We start from the raw sequence: 25,010 nt of genomic DNA, 5'->3' as shown, positions 1-25,010 counted from the left end.
GTTTAAGTAAATATTTTTCTTTTATTCAGTAAATTTTTGTCTTTTATTCATCCTTTTTATAAAATTTTCAGTACCAGTTTGGTCCTCGTATCTAAAAAATGACTGAAATAGTTAAACAAGTGCAGCATTGAGCCATCAATCTGATTAATTTGAATTTGTCTTTGAGTTATGAAAATTTTATAAAAGTTTTGAAACTGTTGACTCTGACATTAAATTGCAACTAACAGCAACTCGACACCTTCACTCCTTGATTTGTATGTTGTCTTTGACCCTAGCTTGTATTCAGTTTCTCCTTGTTCTCCTTTAAGAGGTTCCGACCATGCAATGAACTCTATAACTCTTACATCTTGTATTTCTCCTTCTTATGATCATATCATCACACTACTTACTACTAACTTAAAGCTGACTAAGTATCTTTTCATGATTTTCTTCATGACAGCTCTTGGGCTTTTCTCTCTCTGCTGATAAATGCACCTTCTATGTAACCTCCTGGATTCAGGAAGGTATGGAAGCTTTTATTCTGCTCGTTGGTTCCAAGTCAAGCCTCATTTTACTCCATGATTTTCACCTTCTTGTGCAGCTGTTATATCTTATCATAATAATTTTTTCATCTTTTTCAAAAGAACAACTCTCTTGAGAACAAACACCTATTTATTATTGCAAGAAATCAATTTAAAAATGTGCTGTCTGACGCTAAGCTCCATTATTCCCAAGGTTCTATCCTTGGTCCTGTTTTGTTTCTTATCTACATTAATGATGTTCCTAATATCTTTTCATCTAAGGCGGCTCTATTTGCTGATGATTCAACTTTATACTCCTGTTTTGATGAAAAGCTTTTTCTTTTAGATTACTTAGAACAGGAATCTGATCTTACTTCTGTAACAGATTGGGGCTTGCAGTGGCTTGTAATTTTTAATTCAAACAAAACTCAGTTTTTACTGTAAACAACTATTTCAATACTGTAGACATTCCTATATTAATGATTGGCAACCCTCTTACTGAGTTCTTTTCTTTACGTCTTCTTGGATTATTGTTTGCTACTGAGCTCTCATGAAAACCATATATACAATCGATTGTAAAGTTAGCAATGCTTAGGTTGCTTCTCTTTATCTTGCTCGCCATTTTCTTATTCTTGATTCTATTCTCTACCTCTACAAATCTCTTATTCCTCCCTGCATGGATTACTGTTGTCATATTTGGGGTTGTTCTTCTAATGATGCTTTTTCTTTTCAGTTATAGTCAAATATAGTTAGATCTGCTATCAGCCAAGCATGAACCTCTCTCTTATTGCTTTATGGTTTCATATCTTTCTCTTTTCTACAAATACTATCATGATTGCTGCTTCTTGTAGACCCGATCAAGACTAATACAAGTAAGTTAGTAGTAAGGTTATTATTATATTATCTAAAATATAAAGGAACACAATATACATAATATAAATATAATAACACATTATAACAATAACACAACACAATATCACAGTCTTCCACCCTTCCAACAGATATTTATATATATATTTTTTGACTTTAGTTATGTTTTGTTACAAATTGAGCTTTGAAGGTGGTCTTCTTGTACAATGTCGATGGTTTGTGTTTACTAGTAAGTTTTGGGTTGTAGTAACATTTGGATATGGAGTTATGGATGGTGTAATATTGGTTCTTGTAGTTGTTTTATTTTGAGAAGGTAAATCATTAGTAGCAGATGGAAGATGACTATCAGTTGGTCATATCAGGTTATTTTCATCAGTTTTAAAGTTATTGCTAGTGTTTGTAACTGTTGAACTGTCTTCTTTTGGTGAAATTGATGTATCAAAGGTTTCAGGTGGTTGGGTTATTTTTTTAATGTGTAGTGTGACACATGGTGCTAAATGTCATGTTGATACAGTGTCAGTTCTGCTATTCATATATTTTATATGTACATAGTGGGGTGATATAGTTTCAAGCAAAGTGACTGGTGGGTCTGCTTTCAATTAGAGATGATTTTTATGTAGGGCAGTACTACCTGATTCTACTAGGAAGTCAGGTAGATCAACACCAGTAATAGTTAAGCATTTGAAGCCCAATAGTCTGTTGTGTTTACTAGAATTTGTTGAAGTGCAGAGTAGTGATTGAATAGAAGATAGAGCTGCGGGTAGTACCAGTTTCCAGTCATTTTTTTCTATTTCAATACTTCCTAAAGCTAAGTTTATTGTTTTCGTGATTGTGGAGTTAAGTCTTTCACATGGCCCCTTCCCCTGTGGTCAATATGGTGTTGTTTGTGTGTTGCTGACACCGTTGCTTAAAAGAAAGTTTTTTAGTTTTCTTCCATTTTACTGAGTACCGCAATCCGAGTGAATGCAAGCAGGGGTGCCAAAGAGAGAAAATATTTTTAAAAGATGTTTTATTACTGTATCAGAAGTGATTTGGAAGCAAGGTAATGCAAACGGGTATCTGGAAAACTCATCAATTATAACCAAAAGGTATTTGCTCCCTGTTTTTGAGGGAAGAGGGCCAACAAAATCCATAGCGAGTCTTTCCCATGATTTAGTAGAGGAGATGAGTTAACCAGGCGGGGGTTGAAAAAACTTTGGTTTGAGCATACCTGACAGTCAGAAATTATCTCCAATAGTCTCTAATTTCACCGGTAGTGTAAAGTAAATTCCATGTCTTTCAGTAGTGGTTCAATTGTGTTACTCCTGGGTGGCATAGTTTGATATGAATTGTGGTAGTGTACTAAGATTAATATTTATGGCAAGACATCTAAAAAGTGCATCTGCTGGAATATTTTCTGGTCTAGATCGACATGAAATAACTGATATTCAGATAGTTCTAAGCTCCATCGTGTATCTTGTTTCTCACTTTTTATTTTGGGAATTTGTCCTGGATTAAAAAGTAAGGAAATGACTTTTTGGATCTTTTAAAATATTAAATTTCAGAGTAGAAAACAGTAGATGTCTCCATCGATGACAGCATTCCATAATAGCTATTGCTTCTTGTTGTATGACAGATTGGCGACTTTCAGGCTTCGATAGGACTCTGGAGAAGAATGCAATAGGTCTTCCTTTTTGACTTAGCATTCCACTAATAGCAGTGTGTGATGTGTCGGTTTCAATTTTAAGTAGATTATTTGGGTAAGTTGTAGCTAAAGATGCAGTGGTTATTTGGTCTTTTGGTTGTTTAATGGCCGAGATAACTTCATCTGAAAGTGGAATATTTTTGCTTATTGAGTCATGATAATTAGTCAGAACGGTAGTTAGATTGGTGCAGTTAGGGATCCAAAAGAGCATAGTATGCAAAGAAGCCTATCAAGCTGTTTAATTGCTCAATGTTATTTGGAATAGGATATTGTTGTAAGGCCCGGCACCTTTCGGGATCTGGTTTCATTCATTTCGGGATCTGGTTTCATTCATTTCTTGGACACCTAATAGAAAACATTCTGTTTTCTATTAGGTGTCCAAGAAAACAGAATGAGGTTTGAGAAAACTTACACTTTTGATTGTTCATTTTCATTCCAAAATCATTTGCTGTTATTTTAAATGCTGTGAGGTTTTTGCTGTGTTCTTCTTGATTAGATCCATGTATAATAATGTCATCTAGATAAAGGTAAGTTTTTTGTAGTTTGTATTTTGAGACAAAATATCTGTGATGTGTTGAAAAATGGCTACAGAAATTGTGCCAAAGGAACTATCATCTCTTGTTCTATCAACCAAAACTCATTCTCGCTTCACTCGTCATTCAGCAAAGTCACAACCTTTTACTGAATCTGTGCCTGTATGCTTTAAAAACATTGGTTCATATAATTTTTCTTGCACTTTTCCTCCCAAAGTCTCTTTCATCTTAATGTTTTCCTGACTCATACAATCTACAACTTTTAAAGTCTTCTGTCAACTGCTTCCTTGCTTTATAACTCCATTTTTTGTTTTCTAGTATCTCCCAACAAAATAATGTTTGCAGCGGGTCAGGGTAAAAAAATTAGTTTTTGGTATGTCTAATAACACTTGTCCAACAACATCTGTAAACACACCAAGGTGTAAAACATCTGTTCAACAACATCTGAAATTTCATTGATGTATAATAACATCTGTGTAAAAAGTATACGATTACTACAGATGTAGCTATATCTTTTCAATTATCTAAGTATAATAACATCTGTGCAACTACATCCAGATGTAGTTACATATTTATGTTTTTTTCCAGATGTAAGACATGTACCAGAAAAAATCTGCGTGTGTTCTGATGTGGTGTTTACGGAAACGTTGCATCATTTTAAACAGCTAATTGTTTTAAAATGTCATTGTATTAGTGTTATTCAAAAATTTAAACAACTCTGTTATTTAAACAATTAGTTTTAATAAAATTTAATCAAATCAAGATAAGAAGCGAGAATAAATTTTGCATTTTCTCGTTGAAAATCCTAGTGTATGAAACAAAACAATTTCTAAAGAGTTGCAGGTTGCTTTGAGAACAGTGCAGAGCGTTGTGAAACAATTTCAGGACACTGGTACAATCAAAAGGAAATCAGGAAGTGGAAGAAAAAAATGTTTTGTTAGACAAGATCTTGGTAAAAAAGTGAAAGATACCTTAAACAGAAAACCGGAGATTTCTGTTTAAACTTTAGCGAATAAATTCAAAACAAGTGCATTCTCATGTACAAAACTTTACAAACTTTCTTAAGTGAAATTTAAGTATAATAATATATGTACTTTTAAAATATATATAGCATTCAATATTGAAATACGATAGTTAAAAAAATATCCTTTAAAATGTCTGCGCAGATTTTTTCTGGTACATGTCTTAGTTACATCTGGAAAAAAATATAAAATAATAATACATTATTTTAACCAGATATAGTTTCATATATGATTTTTTTTCAGTATTTACGTCTGGGAAAAATATTAATTATAAATATATTATTTTAACCAGATGTAGTTACATATAAGATTTTTTTCAGATGTAATTACATCTGAAGGAAATTCTTTCAGATGTTATTGGACTTGGTTAAATACTACCAGATGTAGTTATATCTTCCTAAAAATATTGTTAGCGGTCATTGAATTTCCAGATGATATTGGACAGATGTTGTTGGAGTAAAAAAAAGTACAGATGATCTTGGACTACTTTACAAATGTTGTTGAATAGATTTAGTTATCTTTTACCCTTGCAGCTTTTTGGGAGTAAGTTAGAATTAAAAAAAAAAGTTTTGAAACTTATTATTAAATTTCTTGGTTTTATAAGTTGAATAATTTTATAAGGAAAGTGTTTTCTAATTGCTAATTTTGGTACATGTACATTAGGGTGACACAAAGTAGAGTCAAAAAATGAAATTTTGAAAATCAATAACCGCAGTTGCTTATCCTGTTTAACAATGTTCAGTTAGTCTAAATACAAAATTTCACTCATTTTTGTTCGTTAGAATTGCTACATATTATTTTTTAAATAAAGAGGATTGGCTGAACTTTATGTCATTTTTACGGGTTAAAATTTGTTTATAACCAAACTTTTGCTTGATCTTACAAGAAAAAAAACACTGTTTATAGTTTCATACAGTTAGCTATTATTTTACATTAATTTTTCAACTCTAGGTTTCAGCTTTACCAGTTCCTTAAGCGACATATCTTTTGTTATTAGCTTTCTGTGTTCTCTGACTACCAAAAGAATGTTCTGTCTCTGATCCTCATTGTGGGAACAGTGAACAAAGTTTTTTCTTTGGTCACAATAAGATTGCTAACTAACTGAGTGAAATGCGTGTATGAATCTAGCGCTAAGAAATTGAAGTATGCCACTAAGTCGAACAAATTCAGTGTTACCTGTAAGTATTAAAAAAAGCCAACTCTCCTTCGTAATTAAATCCTCTAATTGACTATCACTACAGAAATCTCTGATAACCCAGGAACTGGAAATTTTAAAAGTTTCAATGAATAAACATCTGCTTTCATATGAGGATCACTTAACGATAGTATGACAACTTTAGGAGACAAATACCATGTGTGGTTACTCATGCTTTTCTGAAGTGAGTTTCCAATTTCATAATCCCATTCTGTTTTAATTGTTTCAGCAATTTTGAATGCATTAAAATCATTTAGAAAAGCATGCTCTGCTTTGCCTGATTTAAGAAAAGCAGGTCCATAATAAATAGCAACAATAAATGCTACCCTTTAGACCTTATGTTTCTTTTCAGGAATCAGATATTCAATGACTGTGGATGTCATATCGAGCATTAGAAAGTATATTGCATAGGCCATAAACCTTGCATTGTGACAGGTACCAGCTGATAGATGTGAAAATTATTTAATTTCCCAGATTTAACGTTCAAATAATATGCCAAATATTCAACAAGTTGCCTGTAATCATTCCTAAAACATTCTTTATTTTATTTAATATCCTTTAAAAACGTATCTAACATTGCCTTCTGACAGATTCTCTGCTTAACTTTATTTGTTTAACATCTCCTCCTAAATAGTTTACTACGCTTGCAATGAAAAGGGTTTGATCTCGAATGCTGAGACCGACCTTTATACTGGTGAAAGTTGTTGCTGTAATGAGACCCTCACTGCTTATCTCCTTTTCTACTCTGAACTATGCTGGTCTAAACTGATATCTACTTTTTGAGCTTGCTTTGTGAAAGTTAACATTTTTAGTTGGGACAAAAACTTCCGACTCAGGAATTACACTTCCAGCATCTAAATTAATATAAAGATTTGGAGCTCAGTTATACCTTTACTTCAAAAAATCAATAATTTTACCTAAAATGCTTGTGCATTATTAAAAAAAATTGTTTATATTCTCTTTTTATTTAATCAGGAGTTAAAACAAATATTTTTATGTGTTAAACAAATTATACTTTAATATTACCTAATTGTGATACAGCTCTTGTTTTTTTAGGTTCTGTAGGTTCCTCATTTGCGAAATTGACTCTTTTTCCCATAAAACTCTTTTCCCCATAAAATGTAAACGCTTAAAAAAACTTAAAAAAAAAAAATCTACCTATTTGTCAGTTGACATATAGTGTACTCCTCGCATGTTCTACCAATTTGTCTGTTGATATATGTACACTCTGCTGTGCTAATTCCTAAACAAGTAAAACAAAAATGAAAAACAATATGTTAAATAATAAAAGCAGAAAAAAGTTAAAAATAAAAAGATTCTGAATGTTTTTTTTTTGTTTTTTTAAAAATCAAACAACATTGAAAATAAATTTTTTTTAAAATTAAGTTTTTTTTAAAGATACCATTTAATTACTTTCATCATTAATTTAATGGTATTTACATAAAGTAAGTTTAATTCAAGTAATTTTATTCAAGAATTATTCCTACAAGATGCAGATTTTATGTGAAAATCAGCCATAAAGCTTTTAAATCAACCATGAAAGCTTTAAAATCAACCATGAAAGCTTTAAAATCAGCCATAAAGCTTTAAAATCAGCCATAAAGCTTTAAAATCAACCATGAAAGCTTTAAAATCAACCATGAAAGCTTTAAAATCAACCATGAAAGCTTTAAAATCAGCCATGAAAGCTTTAAAATCAGTCATAAAGCTTTAAAATCAGTCATAAAGCTTTAAAATCAACCATAAAGCTTTAAAATCAACCATAAAGCTTTAAAATCAGCTATAAAGCTTTAAAATCAAGCATAAAGCTTTAAAATCAAGCATAAAGCTTTAAAATGAGCCATTAAAGCTTTAAAATCAGTCATAAAGCTTTAAAATCAACCATAAAACTTTAAAATCAACCATAAAGCTTTAAAATCAACCATGAAAGCTTTAAAATCAGCCACGAAAGCTTTAAAATCAACCATAAAGCTTTAAAATCAGCCATAAAGCTTTAAAATCAACCATGAAAGCTTCAAAATCAACCATGAAAGCTTTAAAATCAGCCATGAAAGCTTTAAAACTTTAAGCACAACATATTAATGAAAATCATTTTTTAAAAATCAAAAAATAGGGTGACTTGGCCACTTAACAAAAGAAGCTAATTCAAACAACAAAACATTGCAATATATGTTTAAGAAATTAATGAAAGTTGCAAATCATAGAACTAGATTATCAAATAAAATACAAAAAAACTAAAATTACATAAGATCTCAATTATATAAGAGCTATAAATTTGTAAACTTTATTCAAAAACTACTCATACAAGATGCACATTATATGTGAAAATCACCAATTTTGCTTTAAAACTTTAATTAAAGTTTATTAATGAAAATCATTTTTGAAAAATCAAAATATAGTTTAGCTAGGCCACTTAACAAAAAAATCTAATTTAAACAATGAAACATTGCAATACATGTTTATGAATTTAAAGGAAGTATGTTTCAAATCCAAAAACTAGATTTTTAAAACTAAGTTCAAAATACAAATACAATAAATACAATAAGTCCTAACAAATTGCAAAGGCATTTCAATCTTTATAATGATATCTGGATGTCTTGTGGCCTTTCTGTAAATTATTTTCTTGAAGCCAAGGTTTTTACTTATATTAGTCTTATCATTGTTCATTACATTAAAAGGACAATCTGTCCTTGAGCAGATTGTACAGATTGATGAAAAAAAATCAAGTTGTTCTTTATTTACAGCTGCATTGCTCTTTAAAATGTTCTGAACAATTCTCTGTAAAATTAGGTTGTGGTGCCTTTTCAAAAATCTATAAGCCTAATCTTGTCCAGAGAAAATCACTTTTTTTGGTAAAGGATACTTTTTATGAAGTTATAAATGCAGTCAGATCCCAAAGCTCTTCATCCTGCTGATGAAGTGCTTTGTTATTGCTCAATTTTGAGTAATGACAAGCTCTTACTCAACAAGAAAAGCAGTTCAACAAGGTGTTCATATATTTTTGGTCTTACCACATAGATAATTTTTAAGAGTTGATCTGGAAACTTTGTAAGTCTCAGAGGCCCTTTCAATTGGAATACCAGCAGCAATGGGCTTCATAGCCTCGTTTACTCTCTCTATGGGGTGATTACTGTGTGTATAACCTTCCTTTGGTTTGTATGTGCATGGTATATTGCAACTGGTTTAAAAAATAATAATTTGATTAATTTATCAACCAAATCACAAGTGGCCATATTACCCTAATTTAAAATGGCCTATTTACCCCACTTACTTCAAGGTAAATGCTTTGAGTTTTAAAATTTACTTACCTAAATAGCTCATAGAGGTCTGGTTAAAATTTTTCCCATATTGCCTCTCAAATATTTGTTTGGCAATAATTAGCGTTTTAAAATCTGAAAAGACTAAAACTATGAAATGCGAAAAACACTCAATAACAAGAGAATTATTATTTTAATTTTTTTGTAACAAACATTAAAACGACAAGTTAACATTGAGTTTGTAGTATGTAGAGAGGGAACTGCGTGTTAAAAACTTCAGCAGATTTTAGCAAAAAACTGATAAAAATGCTAAACTTGCCATATTACATCATGGTAGCCATATTACCCCATCTGACGGTATATATATATATACATATATTTATATACATATATATATATATATATATATATATATATATATATACATATATATATATATATATACATATATATATATATATATACATATATATATACATATATATATACATATATATATATATATACATATATATATATATACATATATACATATATATATATATATATATATATATATATATATATATATATATATATATATATATATATATATATGTATTTATTTTCTTAAGTTATATTCTGAAGAAAAGTTAACATTTGGATTGCATTCATATATAAAAAATAGATCATGACAAGCGTTACTGTGTTGGTCAGGGCACGACCCTTGAGTTTAAGGTATCTATATTTCATTATTAACTTAATAACTAATTAGTAACATATCCTAAGGCCATTTATATATTGACACTCAATAAACTGAAAAGAATGACTTATGGTAATAATGTGTGGAGTAAAACAAATCTAAACTAAATAGATATAATCTAATATGTATTTACAGAGAACAGAAACATACAGCACAATTTGTTTTCAAAATTTTTATTATATATACATACACAAATATATATACATATATAAATATATGTATATATATATATGTATATATATATATATATATATATATATATATATATATAAAATATATATGTATATATATATGTATATATATATACATATATATATAAATATATATATATATATATAGTATATATGTTACTGTTACCCGCAGTACCAAAAATCAGCTAAATGCTAATGTTTTCAATAATATACATATATAAATTATATATACATGTATAAATATATGTATATATATATATATATATATATATATATATATATATAAATATATGTATATATATATATATTTATATATGTATATGTATATATATATATATATATATATATATATATATATATATATATATATATATATATATATAATGTATAAATAAAGTATATATAATATATGAAAAATAATATAATAAAATAATAGAAAACTATAGTAGTTCAAAAAATTGTTAACATAAACCATGTATATTATATTGTTATATAATATATATATATTATATGTATATAATAATTTAAAAAATTATTTAACATACATTGTTTATTTTTTCTAGGTAAATTAAATTATAAATTACAAATCATTTGTTTATCAATGCGAATTTTAAATAAGTTTAAGCTTTCATTTTTGATGATAAAATGTTCCACATTGATGAGACTCTATTAGTTGAGAATTGATGACGAAGATTACAGTTTCTAACAATTTCTCTTTTGACTTTAAAATTATTGCTGCTTGTGTTTTGGCTGATATGAGGCAAAAATATTACTATCTAGTTCTTTATTATTTTATTTTTTATATAATTTGTACATTTGAATTAGGGCCCCTTTTTTATGTCTTTTTTCCAGTATGCCAAGTATTTTAATTTTTGTTTCATAACTTTGTTTTCGAATCTATCAATTTAGTAGCATAACGTTAAACTTTTTCAAGTGCATTAATATCGCTTTTAAGGTATAGGCGTCATTCTTGTTACATATAGTATCCTTAATAATTTTTTGTTGATGTAATGAATTTTTTTTTTCAATGTTCCAAGCATTGAATAAGCTTTTGATGTACAGTTGGTAATGTGACTTTTCCATATGAAATATGACGACATTGTAATTCCAAGATCTTTTTTGGTATCAGAGACTGCTGTTATTTTTTTCAAAGTGCATAATACAACATTTTTCATTATTAAGTTTAAATTGCCATATCTCTGACCATTAACTTGGCGTCATCTGCAAAGAGTTTAGCGTGTTCTAAAATCATTGGTCATTTGTTGATATATATAATGAATAAGATTAGAGAAATTACAGATCCTTGGGGAACACTTCTTGTTATCATTCCCCAGGTTGATGCCTTCATCACCTTGTATCACTCTTTGGTTATTTAATTAAAATTCGCTTTAAAATTAGTTTAAAATTTGCTAGTTTAGTTGCATATGTCATTTAATATTCCATATGACTTAAATTTAATTAATAATCTTTCATGAGGTACCATGTCAAAGTCTTTAGTAAAGTCAAGATAACAAATATCTACTGGAATTAATGCACATTTGTAATTATATATATATATATATATATATATATATTTATATATATATATATATATATATATATATATATATATATATATATATATATATATATATATATATACATACATGAAATACATATAAAATATATGTAATAAATATAATATACATACATATTGTGTATGTATGTATATATATATACATACATATATATGTATATATATATATATATATATATATATATATTTATATATATATACTTCTATTGCTACTTTAAGGTGACATGCGCAAAAATTCTTCTATTAGGCAATGTTGCAGTTTTTTCCACAAAATTTTTTTTTTTCGCATTATAAAGGCTCCACTTATCTTATAATTTCTCCTTTGAGCATGTCATATGGAAATTAAAATTATCACACTTTCCCATAGTAATATACAAAAAAAAGTGTTATCTTTGAGCATATATATATATATATACATATATATATATGTATATATATATATATATATATATATATATATATATATATATATATATATATTTATATATATATATACTTATATATATATATATATATATATTATATATATATATATATATTATATATTTATATATATATACTTATATATATATATATATTATATATATATATATATATATAAATATATATATATCATATATATATGTATCTAATTATTTGTATTATATAAATTCTAATAAGCAATAATGAATATTAAATTTTTAAATTTTTTTTTAACTTTTTTATTATACAGTGAGATAGCTTCTGAAGCAAAAGTTATATTAAAAATGGATAAATACAAAACATATATAAATGGTCATTATGTGAAGGTTAGTAATAGTTATTAAAACTATGCAAATATTTTTATATATTAAATATTTTAAATATGTTTATTTTAATATCAAATATCTATTAAAGTATTAGACCTTTCCCAACTATGTCTTTTTAGTGTGCATTAAATTATTTTTTTAATAGAAAATACAAATAATGAACATAATGATTATTCATGGTAGATGTAAAGCTAAAATTATAGCTATTCTCAAATCTGTTGACACTAGTGTTGAACATGTTTTGAACCCTAAGAAGTTTTTGTTCTATGAAAATGTTATTGTAAAATAAAAACTCTTTGGGAGAAAATACAAAATGTTTAGTCAAGATGAGCTATGAAGGTAGATATACCATATATTAGAGGGGTTTGGTTTTCTCAAGATTTTTTAAAAATTGGAATTTTTGATACCTAACAGGAACATCTTCCGTGTGCAACATGGCTCTGTTAATACTTTGACATTTTACAGCTGTTGATGAAATCAGCCTTTCTGACAGCTACTACAGAGTTTGAGAACCCTTACTACCAGTCGACCTAAAAAACCATTAGACTGAATTTTAGAGATGTACTCTTATTAGTAGAAGAGTTTCTTAGGCACTACTTAGGAAATAAAAGCAACAACTCATGTCAAGAACCTTGGCGATTATCATCCTAGGCAAGAGACAATATAGCACAGGTTTACATCTAGGCCAGTCTCTTAGATGAAGAAGAGTTAAACGAAGATTAACAGAGAAGTTCAACAAAGATTCTTTAACAATTTCTAAAGTCTTTACCTAGGTGGTTTTTTAAAAAACAGCCAGATGCAGTTAACATCTGGCCAAGATGAGTATTTTTATTGAGATACTATCTATAGTCTTTACTTAACCAAGAGCCACAAAGCTAAGGTATTTCAATGTAAAAGTTAAATTCTCCTAGCCTTTGCCTAGAAAAGCAAATCTTACAAAGCAGTAGAACATGAGACAGCTTAACAGTATAACAGTCTAAGAGAAATGCAATTGATTAGGTGCAAACTGTTTAATCATTTTCAAGTTTTATTAGTTTATTGTTAAACTTGAAATCATCAATTGATTGCTGTTTTTTTGAAAGCTATTTTAAATAGCTTTTAACTTAAATTCTAACAAAATTAATTCCTAAACTTATCAACTTTAGATGCTATTTTTATGATTTTTTTTTAAATGGACTTTTAAAAATTTATTAAAACTAATTTATTAAAATACTGTATACTAAATGTTGAACTTTTTTTAAACTGTAATTCCTCCTTCTGATTAGTAATATTTCAGTCATTTTTTCAATTTAAAAAGAAAAAGAATTCTTCACAAAAAGTCAGAGGGTATTTCAAGTCAGAATTAACTAAAGAAATTATATCCTGAATCTGAGTTCAAGGGTGCAAATGAGGCAAGTTGTACAAATTCACATGCTATTAAGTATATTATTGCCAAAATCTACTGGAACATTTTATTGAAACATGTTACTCGAATAATTTACTGAAACAAATTAATAGAACAAATTACTGGAGTGTTACTGTAACAAATTACATCAAAATATTATAAGAGCAAACTATGGAGCATATTACTGGAATAATCTACTGCAATATGTTATTCAAATTTAATTATCTACGACTGTTTTAAAAAAAACAAATTAACTGTGAATGAATTTTGCATGTTTTAAAAATTTTGGATCATTATTCATAACTATTTTTAAACAAACCTAGGCCAGTCAAATACTTCTTATGTTCTCAAAAGTTACAATAATCTTTATCTATCAAGTGCAATTCAGGATCTGAATGAAAGAAACTTTTGTCAAATTAGATTTTTAATAATTTAATCAAGTCACAGAAAAAAGTGATGTTTTCAAAAACCTCATAATCTTCCTGTAAAGTTTTGGCCTGATTTAGCTGTCACTATGTTTAACCAACTTTGAGTTTGTGCATAGAAAATTATTGTCAAAAAAAAGCTATAAATTAATAAGCTTCTTTTAACAAAACTCTCAATTCAATCCCATTTTTTAAAATTTTTTTAAATTGTATGTATATGATTAAATGTATTACTTGTACAGAAATTTTTTTTTATACCTAGAAAGAAGATAAACTGAAAATGAAAAGAAAATTGAAATCTGAGCGTTTTTTTTTCTTTGAAAGATCTTATTGGTCAGTTAATAGAAATGATGAAAATTTTGCTGATCAAAAAACAGTAATTATTTTTACTTTACTTATAATTACTTTGCTCATTTTTACTTAAATATGTTAACTATTGGTTATTATAGTCAACAGTATTTATAAGAATACAAATTATTATTATTATTATTTTTAAACACATTTAAGTGAAGATTTATTAAAGAAATTTTATATTGACTTATTTAATCATAGAATATTTTTAAATTTTAAATACGACAGTGCTTGCATTTAAACAAATATGTTTTCTATAATTGAATTTTTATGAGATCAATTTTCGTGACAATTTTTTTTTCTTTTTAATTCATTCAAATTAACTTTTTCAAATATTATTTATAATAAATTTTAAATAATATTATTCAAATATTAATTTCCTTTTTGTAAAAAGTTAAATAATCTAAAATCCGTTTTAAAAGTTTACAAAAGTTTAAAAAATTTTTAAAAATGGAATTCCATCAGAAAAACAGAAAAGTTGAAGAATGTTTTTATAATGTAAATTCAACGCGGAAAAAAAAGGTTGCCTCACATGAGCAGTGCAAAACAGTTAAAGAATCTATTAATGATCATGCAAAAAAGTGCAGAAAAAGAAAAGCTGATGAATGTTTTGCAGCAGAAAGTTAAAAGAATAAAAAGTAATAATTTCTGAACCATTTTCTGACATTTTATATTTAAAAAGTAAATAAATTATTACGCTTTACAGATTATTTACAGTAAAACTGAGATAATATATTTAATTTTAGGGAAACATAATTATTCAGTAGTGTTTACTTTATTTATCCCTTTACCAACGTTGCAGAATATACCCACACACCTTCGTTCATTTGTTGACCGTATAATTTTCCGGGATTTTCCAGATTTTTTATTAAAATAATTTTCCGGATTTTCATAGAAAAAAATTTCCAGGATTTTCATTAAGTCAAAAACTCATTTATGTATACGTTTAAATTTTGAGCTTATATGGTTATTAAAAAATATTTACTATTGTAAAGAAATCCTTGATTTCAGCCCCCTATTAGTGTTGATGCTCTGATCAATGATCTCTAGCTGATAAAGGAGATCAATGAAAGAAATTGAAGAAATTGACAAGATTGTTTTGATTAAAACCTCAACCAATAATTAATTGATGAAGTTGTTTTTTTTTTTTTTTAATTTTTGCCTTCAACAAGGCTGCAAGAAACCACTATTAGAGTTGGAAGTTACTGGAAGAGATAAGATGAAGTTTATAGAGCAAGATAACAATTGACAGGCAACTTAAAAGATTGCAAATTAAATAAATCAGATGCTAAACTTTAAAAAATCTTCAATGAAAACAAAAATCAAAGATTCTGTAGCATAACGCAGTATAACATTTTAACATGGATTGAAGTTAATCAAAGCAATGTTATTGTTTTTGATAATAAATGTAGGGTAGACACGTTGGCCCGCTTTTTTTTTGTGTAACTTTTTAGCTTTTCAAGTTTTATTTTTTTATAGAAAAAGGTTGACAAGACTCTAGACTACGCATCAATAACATTATTAAAAGTATAATTAGTTTTTAATAATTTTAAATTGATTTTATTAGGTAATGGCTGATGGGCCAACATTCTTATTATTTACCCCAAGTTTGTTTTTTATTTTCAAACCATTTTAAAAGCCAAAATATTAGTGTTAGAAAAAAAAATTGTTGAAGATCCCTTTTAACATTATGCCATAATGTGTTTTAGACATTACTTTTAACATAATAATGTAGGGATTACTTTTAACATGTGGCCATACACTGGGCCAGGCAGGCTGGCTCAATGCAAATTGAGCCAGGCAGTTACAAAGTTTTAAACTCCTGCCTGTTGTAATTTTAAAGTATAAGTGCTTTTATTCTTAAACCATTAACTAAAATTATTTAATATTATATACTAAAATAATCCTTATACTATAAGCTGTAGATTTAAAATATAAATTTAAAACTTGGATAACGCTTTACTGTCAAACATTGAGCATATTAATGTCAAACAAATTGTTCAAGATTTATTTTAATGTATGAAAATCAAAAAAAAACAACCCCACACTTCTAATTATGATCCAATAAATGTTTTTTTTCTTTCGGAAAGAAGGTTGAATTACTACCAACATTCACATTTAACCCTATTGTGCTTTTACAGTTTATAGTTTTTGATCTAAATTGACAACATTAAAACATAATAAAGTACTAATTTATTTCTTTAAGAACAAACACAGAAATTTGATGATAGAACATTTTAGAATATCATCCTCAAAAGGTGATGTTCTAAAATATTTTTATTACTGCCTCCAACTTTCAACAAGAATTATAAAAAGTACACTGTAATTAGAAGTTACAAGAATCTTTATCTATTAATTGACTTCTAATAATGTTAAAAATACTAATATATTTTAATAAGAATACGTTTTAGATTTATGATGAATATGGTACAAAAATTGTTGAATCTGCCCTTAATGGCTATAATGCATGTTTGTTTGCTTATGGTCAGACTGGTTCTGGAAAAACATATACAATGATGGGTGATGCTAACAATAAAGGAGTTATTCCGCGAATTTGTGATGTATACATTTTTTTATTATTAACTTTGCTTTATTTTGAAACTTAAACTTTATTTGAAAAGGACAATATTAAATTCTTATATTTTTTATGTTACAAGCCATGTCTACATTCTATATAAAAAATTGTTAATTTGTTATTTGTGGATTTTAACATAAAATTATCATAATTAAAAACATTGAACAATTGGTCATGTTTTTATTGTTTTAGGTGTTTTTAGTATTATTATTAGAAGTCTTTTATGTTATTTTGCATTTTCATTTGTTTTTTTGTGCAAAAATAAATTATGTTTTATATTCAAAACTTGGTCCTAAAAATTTATAAATGTTCTAAATTTTATTAAATATTTAAAAAAAATATTATTGTAAAATATAGAGGATCAATACAAAATAATTTAAAAAGTAAAAAAACCTACATAAGACTCAATTTACTACCTTTTTAACATTTTTTAAATGAAAATTTAAAAATCAAACATTGATCAAGCAAGAACATTTTCGCAGAGGTTGGCTCACCTTTTCTTTTTGAAAAAACGATATGTATAGAAAAGTTCTGAAAATGTTTTGTTTGCAGTTGTAACTTTAGTCAGCCTAAACATAATGTAATTCAACTAAAATGCTGCTCCCCCTCTCAATCAGAATTTTTTTATAATTTTGTTTTTTCTAATTTCAATCATTAAATGATTTTAATAAATAAAAATGGATAAAACATGTTATGTTGATGAATTTCAAAATGAATTAAGTTATGTTGATGAATTTCATTTAACACCAATTTTTAATATGAAAAACAAAGATATTTTTGATTACTTGGTTAAAGGAAAGTTTGAGAATAAATGTATTAGTTTAATTAGAGAGAAAGCAAAATCTGAAGTTTGCTTATTGATTTTTCAATGTTATCCCACAATCAGAATGTTATCCCAAATCAACTGAAAAATTATGTCTTTGAGACTATAAAAATTGGAATAAAATAGGAACAAAAAAGAGGAGATTAATAAGTCATTATGAGAAATGATTAAATATGAAATTTATTATATATATATATATATGTATATATATATATATATATATATACATATATATATATATATATATATATATATATATATATATATATATACATACGTATGTATATATATATATATATATATATATATATATATATATATATATATATATATATACGTATGTATATATATATATATGACATTTATTGTGAATAAACTTCAACAGCAGGGTCAGATAAAGGGTTTCCAATGAGGTACACAATTAAAATATATCAACAAGGTATAAAAAAAGAAGATTGTCAGAAATTTCTAAAAAATTAAGTGTTACACAAAGAATCTGCTCCATGCTCTTATTCTTGGTCTTATTCAAGATTAAAAGATGCCCAAGTTTTAAAAGATTTTATCAAAAGTAAAATTGATGTACCCTGTAGCATATATCCAAAATCTACTCACAAGAAGCTACAAAATCTCCTGTCCAGAAGCTTTAATTTTAGACAGTAAAATTAATATTTTTATCAAGAGACCTTAGATAAAGGTATATATAAAGATATATATATATATACACACACACACACATACACACGCAGACACACACACACACACACACACACACACACACACACACACACACACACACATATATTCCATATAAAAATGGAAACTAATAATTTCACTTACTTGTTGAAAAACATACCTATACTAGATGAAAAAAGTTATACTATTTCTTTGATTGAAAAAATTGAGCATTTTATTAAATGAATTTGTTGGAAAGCAGATTTTTTCTTCAAACCAAAAACAAACACAAACAAATTTGATGTATTTAATAATAACTAAGATAATGATAATTATGAATTTAAAACAAAAAATACTCCACCTTTTATTCCTGATATGGAAAATTTTGAAATGAAAAAATAATAATTGTTATTGTAAACAAAAAACTGTTGTCCAATAAGTGGAAAATGTTTATCAAAAAGCGTGGTATATAAATGTGTTGTTTCCTCTATGAATGTACCTGATAAACAATGTATTGGCTTGAGGGTGAATGGAAAAAAAGCTTCGCCAACCATAAGTAATCTTTTAAAAATAAAAAGTATTTAAAAGACACTATGCTGTCAATATACATATAAGAAATGAAAAAAAAAATATTGATGATTTTATATTGAATTGGTCCATCCTTAACCCTTTGGGTGCTTGTTAAAATTAAAAGATGTTTAGGAAAATTAAACTAAAAAAACTAAAAATGAAAAAAATTTTTTTTTGGGATTTGTATGCCATTTTCATTTTATAAGATCTACAAAATTTATAAACAAAAAATTTAAGCCCTCATTGTATAAATAACGAATAATATTTAGAAAAGCAATAATTTTTTGCAATAAAGGTCATAATTTTGAAGATCAGTTTTAAAAGCCACAATCGTGGCTTGTCGCACTTGAACGGAAAAGACACGTAACTTGATGAGTCTTTATTGATGAAATATTGTAAAATGAAAAATTTTGATAAGTGATTTTCTACTAATTTATGTATATATATATATCTGATGAGTCTTTATTGATAAAATATTGTAAAATGAAAAGTTTTGATAAGTGATTTTCTACTAATTTATGTATATATATTTATGTATATATATATATACTAATTTATATGTATATATATATACTATGTATATATATATATATATATATATATATATGTATATATATATATATATATGTATATATATATATATACTATGTATATATATATACTAATTTATGTATATATATATATATATATAATTGGAGTATTAAATTTTAAAAAATAAACTCAAATACAAAGTGTTTTACATCTTTATTTTAGGATTTGTTTGCAAATTTAAATGATGAAAAAACAACATTTAGAGTTGAAATAAGGTAAAAAAACATTAGTTTTTATTGATATTTTTATCTTGATCAAAAGTGATTGTTTATATTGCTTAAAAGAATTTTAAGAAACGAATACAATCACTATATTTCAAAACAATCACTATATTTCATATATCTTGAAATATATTAATATATCTTGATATATTATATTAAGATATATTAATATATTTTAAAATGTATTGTAAATTTTGTGAGAAAATACAATATTCTTTATTCTTACCACTCTCAACTTTTTAACTTGTCAGGAAACTTATCGAACAAGGTGGCTGCGCAGAGAAATAAGTTAAACGTGATACTGCCAGGGGCGTATTTGGGATTGAACTACTAACCTATATTTTGTTGAACTCTGAACTTCTTGCTTACATCTTTTGTTAAAGACTTAAAAAAAATTGGTATAAGAAAAAAAAAATTATTGTTTCCTTTGATATTAAAAGCTTATTTACAAATATTTCACATAAAGAAACTACAAATATGTTAAAAAGTTTTTAAAAACAAAACTGGTTCAAGGTATTTTTCTAAAACTTATTTCAAAAAATTACTTCACATATTAACATATTGTATTAATTTATTTAATGAAAAATATTATGATCAGTTAGATGGAGCAAAATATAAAAACTTATAATTTACTATGGATAAGGAACAAGATAATCAACAGTCAACCAATCAATCGAATTTTCTAGATGATTTTTTATTAAAAAGTCTAGTTCACTCTCTACACCAGTTTATTACAAAAAAGCATATACAGGTCTTTTACAAAATTTTTTTAATTTTGTTCCCTCTTTTTATAAAAATTGGTCTTATCCATAATTTGATTAATCAAACTTACACAATTAAAAATCAACATGTGTTAGATTTGATATGGACAAAACTCTTTCTTTAGTTTTAAAAAATAGACACCAAAATTAAACTTTATTCTGGTACAAAAACTAGACTAATAAATATTGCTGATAATCTTAATAGAAGATGTTTTAAAATTCCATTTTTTGGGTTTTACTCAAATTTCACTAAAACTAAAATCGAATAAATTATTTATAAAGATGTAATAATTAAATTTATATTCACAAATAATAAATTAAAAACAATTTTTGCATAAAAGATCCGCTTATAAAGCTGCTCAAGTTTTATGTTATCTGCAAATTTTCTTGTGGTGACTGTAAACTGGCATTTGACAACAAAGAATGAAACCAAAGAATAAATGAGTACATTACAAGTTACTGTCTCATGCTTTGTTTAAATTCATTGGTTAATTGTAAAAATCGAACTAATATGATTTTATAAGATTTTGGAAACTGCTGCTACTAAAAACAAATTAAAAAATAAAAAAAAAAGCACTTTATATTAAATAGAAAAATCCTTACTTTAAATAAACAAACATCTCAATATATTTATCCATCTAGTTAACTTTCTTATAACTATTTTTTTTTGTGCTTATTTACTGTGTCATTATTAATAATAAATTTAAACTAAATCCTTTGAAAATGTGGCATGTAACAATGCAACAATTCCACAATAAAGAAAATTGTATTTTTCTGAATATATCTATGTGTGTGTGTGTGTGTGTGTGTGTGTGTGTGTGTGTGTGTGTGTGTGTGTGTGTGAGAGTGTGTGTGTGTTTGTCTGTTTGTGTTTGTATGTGTGTATGTGTAGGTGTGTGTGTGTGTGTGTGTGTGTGTGTGTGTGTCTATATATATATATATATATATATATATATATATATATATATATATATATATATATATATATATATATATATATATATATATATATATATATATATATATATATATGTAACAGTAATCTATTCATTTAGTTGGTTTGATGTTGTGACTATTTATAATTGAAAATGACAACATCAAATGATGTTATATTAGTTTTTATATTAATACCTCTTGTTTTTAAGTTACATGGAAATTTATAATGAGCAAGTCCGTGATTTGCTTGAACGCAATGTAAAGAAACTGTCTCCAAAATCTCTAAAATTAAGAGAACATCCTAGAGATGGACCATTTGTCCAAGGTAAACATCTTTTATTTAAAATGTTAGTATTTACAATATTTTATCATATATTTTTTATTGTGGCTGTTGTTGTTGTGGTTTTTGTTATTGTTGTTTTGTTGTTGTTAATGCTTTTGTAGTTGCTGTTGTTATTATTTTCCTTATTGTTGTTGTTGTTGTTATTTATTTTTTTTATTGTTGTTGTTTTTGTTGTTGTCGTTGTTATTGTTGTTGTTTTGGTTGTAATAAATGGTTGTATACATATATATAATAAAAACATTACATTCATTTTTATTTAGGTTTTAGTTATTTAATTGATAAACTAAATAATATAATAATAAAAAATTGTATTAAAATGTTTTACTAAAATCTGTTACATCAAATCATCATATCTTAATCTTTTATATCAAGGATCATCATAAGGATCATCTTTTATATCATAATTTTATTATAAATGTCAATACTGCCCAATATTTGGTTTTATGAAAGATTTAATTTTACAGGATTGACAGTGCATCCTGTCACAGATTATGCATCTATTGAAAGTTTATTAGAAGAAGGAAATAATATTAGGTGAGCATATTAAACAAAATATATTTTACCTAATAATTCTAGTGCATGTCAAATAAAGTATATTGTTTTTTGTAATTCACTATTAAAAATTTTGAAATTTTTAAAATTTCAACCTCAGAATATAATGATGTTTTAGTTTTGAATTTTGCGCAAAAATAAAAAAACAAAAAGTTTGGGCTACTAATAAAATTTACCACTACAGATGAGGAGGCTACTTAATTGTGGTTTTATAATATAAACATTAAAATGAAAATAAACATTTTAAAAACACTTTTTAAAAAAAAAAAAACTTAGGTCTTTTTATTGAAATAAAATAAATTACTAATATGGTTTTGTTTATTATATTAAATGTATTACTATTTCAGCCTTCAGAATTAGGGTCGGCATTCGGCAGTGATGACCTAATTACCGACCTAAAAGTGTTTGAGGTCGCAAAAAAATAGCTGACCTCGTTTCTATGTTTTATGGTAAGACCTTTGTATATAATTTCTTTTGCCGATCTCTAAATGATTGAGGTTGGTAAATTAATGCTGACCTTATTTTTACTAATTCCGAGGGTTGCTATTTATATAAAAAAGTTGCTTATTTTTAATATGTAAATGGATAAGGTTGTCCGGAACCACCCTCTAAACTTGTGTCTAATACCACTCAATCATACCTCATTCACAAATAATAGTTTTAAAACCAGTGAATTAAAGTATTAAACTAATTTTTTTTTAATAAATATTGTAAATAAAAATGTTTAAAATCTTTCATCAATAAAAAGTTATTATTTTACATAAAAACTAGGTATATTTATCTGTGAATCAAATATTATGATACATTGCTCATCTGGAGGTGGAAACAATATCTTGCACTCTAAGGCAATTGCTTTGGCATAATATGATAGATATTTTGCATATGCCATGTTTTCACTCAAATAATGTTTTTATTGTATTTAAAATCACATACTTTCTTAAGTTTAAGCCATACATCAAATTTTGGGAGTTACCCGCCGTCTGGAGCTACCTGACTTTCCCCTAATGAAAGGAATTTTATGTATATTATTATATATTATATCATGTCATTGGGCAAACCACTTAAATTGAAAAAGATTGATGTAGTTAAATGTTTTTCTTAAGTTTTCTTTCCAGAAATCTATTTTTTGTTCTATAATCAAGCAACCTTCTAAATAGCTTTAAAAATTATTTGTGAAAATTTTTTCTATTATTAGTAAAACATTTGTTGTCTTTTATATTTGTTAGATTCTACTACTGATTAGTTTATGAAATTTAACTGTGCATTGCATGGGTGTGATAAGTTTTGTCAAATCTGGCATCCCATGTTAGAAAAAGTTTTAATAGTTGTTGAGTTTTTTAAATCTAAGCTCACTATAAATTTTCTTCTTGATTGCTAATAGTCTTCTTTTAATATCTTATGGGTAACCCAAAGTTTATCCTATATTTTATATTATATTGTTTTTACTTACAACAGCATTGCCTTTAAAATAAAATAAAAACAACCAATCTTTATCTTGTAGAACAATTTAATACAATATTTTATAATAATTTATCCAAAAGAATAATTTTTTTCTTAAATTAACTTTACCTCTTTAGAGCTCCAAAGGGGCACACTACAATATAGGAGGCTGCTAATTTTTTATAAGAATAATTACCCAATGTCTAAATAAAAAGTTTTGTCTGCAATAAAAATACTTGATATAAAATAAGTAATTACAGTGTCTCAAAAAATTATCCGACCAAAAAAGTTTTTCCCAATAAAAAATGTTTACGCTCTAAATTATACTAAAAACAATGAATAGCGATACTTATTTTGTCTGTCATTTTAATTCTATTGGGAATAGTATGTTATTAAGCATTCATTATATTTGATTCATGCTTCAGTTGGTTTATTATTTGACCTAAAAGAAACTTAGTACTGAATAAGCTTGTAAAAAAATTATCCGACCAAGCCATATTTATGTAAGTTTAATTAATTTTATGTGAAATTTGTTGAAATATTTTAGCAAATTTTTATACAATTAATGAAATTGATAACAAAAAACTGTTTTTTTGTAGTAAAAAAAAAGTTTTGTATAAAAAAAAGGTTTCATGTTTTTTTAAGTAAAATGGTTGGAGGTAAACATCACTGGACTGTTTCTCAGAGAAATTTAGCTGTCGATCTAGTCAATCAGGGTAAAACCTATCGTCAGGTGCAGCAAGAGACTGGAATTCCTCATAATACAGTATCCGAAATAATGAAGAAGTATAATTTGATCGGAACAACAGCCACAAAAGAAGGCCAGGGTCGCAAAAAAAAGACTTCTAAGAGTTTTGATAGAAACTTAATTATACAAGTCAAGAAAAATTGCTTCATTTCTGCTCGAAAACTAGCTGAGCAAGCTGAAGAGAATTATGGAATCAAATTATCCCATCAGACAATCAGAAATCGTATCCGAGACCAGGGATTTCAAGGACGACTTGTGCA

At 26.3% G+C, this 25,010-nt stretch overlaps 1 protein-coding gene across 10 annotated transcripts in view; it reads left to right on the top strand.

The window, feature by feature from the left end:
* Positions 1-25,010, top strand: part of LOC100202335 (kinesin-like protein KIF16B) — a 108,880-nt gene that overhangs the window by 2,831 nt on the left and 81,039 nt on the right. For all 10 annotated transcript variants that reach the window (XM_065805797.1, XM_065805800.1, XM_065805803.1 and 7 more), the window contains exons 2-8: positions 9,676-9,778; positions 12,283-12,358; positions 14,430-14,543; positions 16,930-17,079; positions 19,912-19,964; positions 21,877-21,992; positions 22,475-22,544. In XM_065805797.1, coding sequence (XP_065661869.1) covers positions 9,732-9,778; positions 12,283-12,358; positions 14,430-14,543; positions 16,930-17,079; positions 19,912-19,964; positions 21,877-21,992; positions 22,475-22,544 — 626 coding nt within the window. In that variant the 5' untranslated portion in view covers positions 9,676-9,731. The remainder of the gene's footprint in view (positions 1-9,675; positions 9,779-12,282; positions 12,359-14,429; positions 14,544-16,929; positions 17,080-19,911; positions 19,965-21,876; positions 21,993-22,474; positions 22,545-25,010) is intronic.

Source organism: Hydra vulgaris, chromosome 09, assembly GCF_038396675.1.
Source record: "Hydra vulgaris chromosome 09, alternate assembly HydraT2T_AEP".
Taxonomy (NCBI): domain Eukaryota; kingdom Metazoa; phylum Cnidaria; class Hydrozoa; order Anthoathecata; family Hydridae; genus Hydra; species Hydra vulgaris.
The sequence above is the reverse complement of the archived record's forward strand: the minus strand, read 5'-3'. Positions and strand labels throughout refer to the sequence as shown.